General features: G+C 41.0%; 1 protein-coding gene across 1 annotated transcript in view; it reads left to right on the top strand.

Moving 5' to 3' along the window:
• Timm9 (translocase of inner mitochondrial membrane 9) overlaps positions 1-1668 on the top strand; it is a 10773-nt gene that overhangs the window by 7178 nt on the left and 1927 nt on the right. The window contains 2 exon segments of the mRNA XM_029484799.1: positions 411-475; positions 1199-1294. Of these exon segments, the coding sequence (XP_029340659.1) occupies positions 437-475; positions 1199-1294 (135 nt within the window). The 5' untranslated portion in view covers positions 411-436.

Genomic DNA, 1668 nt, shown 5'->3' with positions numbered 1-1668 from the left:
AAAAAAAAAAAAAAAAAAAAGAATTTTCTTGGTTTCCCATAAATTCCTACTATGAAAGGGGCTTTAATAAGTATTGTTACAGGACTGTAGGACACTGTCTTAGTTTGCAGATTTGATTAAGACAAAGCCTGTGAGTCCATAGCTAGCATTGGAAAATAAATTACTGTCAACTGAGTAGTGGTGGTACAGGCCTTTAATCTCAGTGCTCATAAGGCAGAGGCAGGCAGATCCCTGTGAGCTTGAGACCAGGTTGTTCTATAGAGCAAGTTCCAGGACAGCCAGGGCTACACAGAGAAACCCTGTCTCAATAAGAAAAAGAAAAGAACTGTTGTTATTAAAATCTGTGAGATTATATATGGATGGCTTAAAAATGTTTATAAGCTGACTTTGTTTTTTAACTTTGAAATAAGGTGACTAATAAACATACTGAAAGAATATGGCTGCACAGATACCAGAATCTGACCAGATAAAACAGGTAAGATACTGTAACGAAGGGAAAAAGATCTTAGCCAGGGATGGTGGTACATGCCTTTAATCCAGCACTCAGAAGGCAGAGGCTGGTTAGATTGTGAACTCACAATCTCTGTGGGTTCAAGGCTAGCCTGGTCTACATAGTTCCAGGACAGCCAGGGCTATGTGGAGACATTGTCTCAAAGGTCAGTAGGGGTGGGTTAAAAAAAGGTTGCATGATTTCACTTCCAAAAATGGGTCATACTTGCATGTAGTGCATGTCTGTAGTCCCAGCATTTAGAAAACCCACTCAGAAAGATTATATTAGCCTGAGCTACATGGTTGTGGGTGGAATTATGAGTTAAGTATTTACTCAAAGAACATAAGCATTTATGTCCCCAATCCATATAAGAACATTAAAAAATGTATGTTGATTTTGCTTTTGAGGCCAAATCTTGTTATGTCGCTCAGGTGGGTTTCTAAACTTGTAGACTGATGTGATTCTGCACTTGACCTCTTAAGTAGCCAGGACATCAGACATCACTCCACTGTACATGCTATGAACTATATATTGGACAGCAGTTGAGAAAAGTACAATGTGGAAGGAAGACCATGTGTGTGCATTAAAGCTCCTTAAGTTAGCAAACAAATTCAAACGGAGGAGGGGAAGGAAGGGATGTCTAAGTATCAGTGAGTTTCAAGGCGTCTTGGCTGTACAGCCTGGTTTTAAAGCACTTCTCATTTATAGTTTAAGGAGTTCCTGGGAACCTACAATAAACTTACAGAAACCTGCTTTTTGGACTGTGTTAAAGACTTCACAACAAGAGAGGTGAAACCTGAAGAGGTATGAAAAGTGTTACTCACGAAAGAAACCCCACGTTTGTCATAAATCACAAAGTAAATCCATCTAAGCACTTCATTTCTTCTTTCTGACTGGGCTGCCATTTCCATGCAGATGCTTAGAGGAACTAAAGCAGTCAGGAACCCAAGATGCCAGGTTGAATTTAACAGTCANGCTGCATCAAGGCCGACCATTTTATAGACCAAGTATACAGCAGCTGAGCTGTGGTTCCAGAGCAGATGTTGCTTTTTGGCTTTTCAAGACAGGGTTTCTTCTCTGTGTAGACCAGGCTGGCCTCCAATTTAGAGATCCACCTGCCTCTGCCTCCCAAGTGCTGGGATTAAAGGGGTGCGCCACCACCTGGCAACACAGGAGAT

This window comes from Mus caroli, chromosome 12 (assembly GCF_900094665.2).
Source record: "Mus caroli chromosome 12, CAROLI_EIJ_v1.1, whole genome shotgun sequence".
NCBI lineage: Eukaryota > Metazoa > Chordata > Mammalia > Rodentia > Muridae > Mus > Mus caroli.
This window is presented reverse-complemented; position numbering and strand designations above follow the sequence as displayed.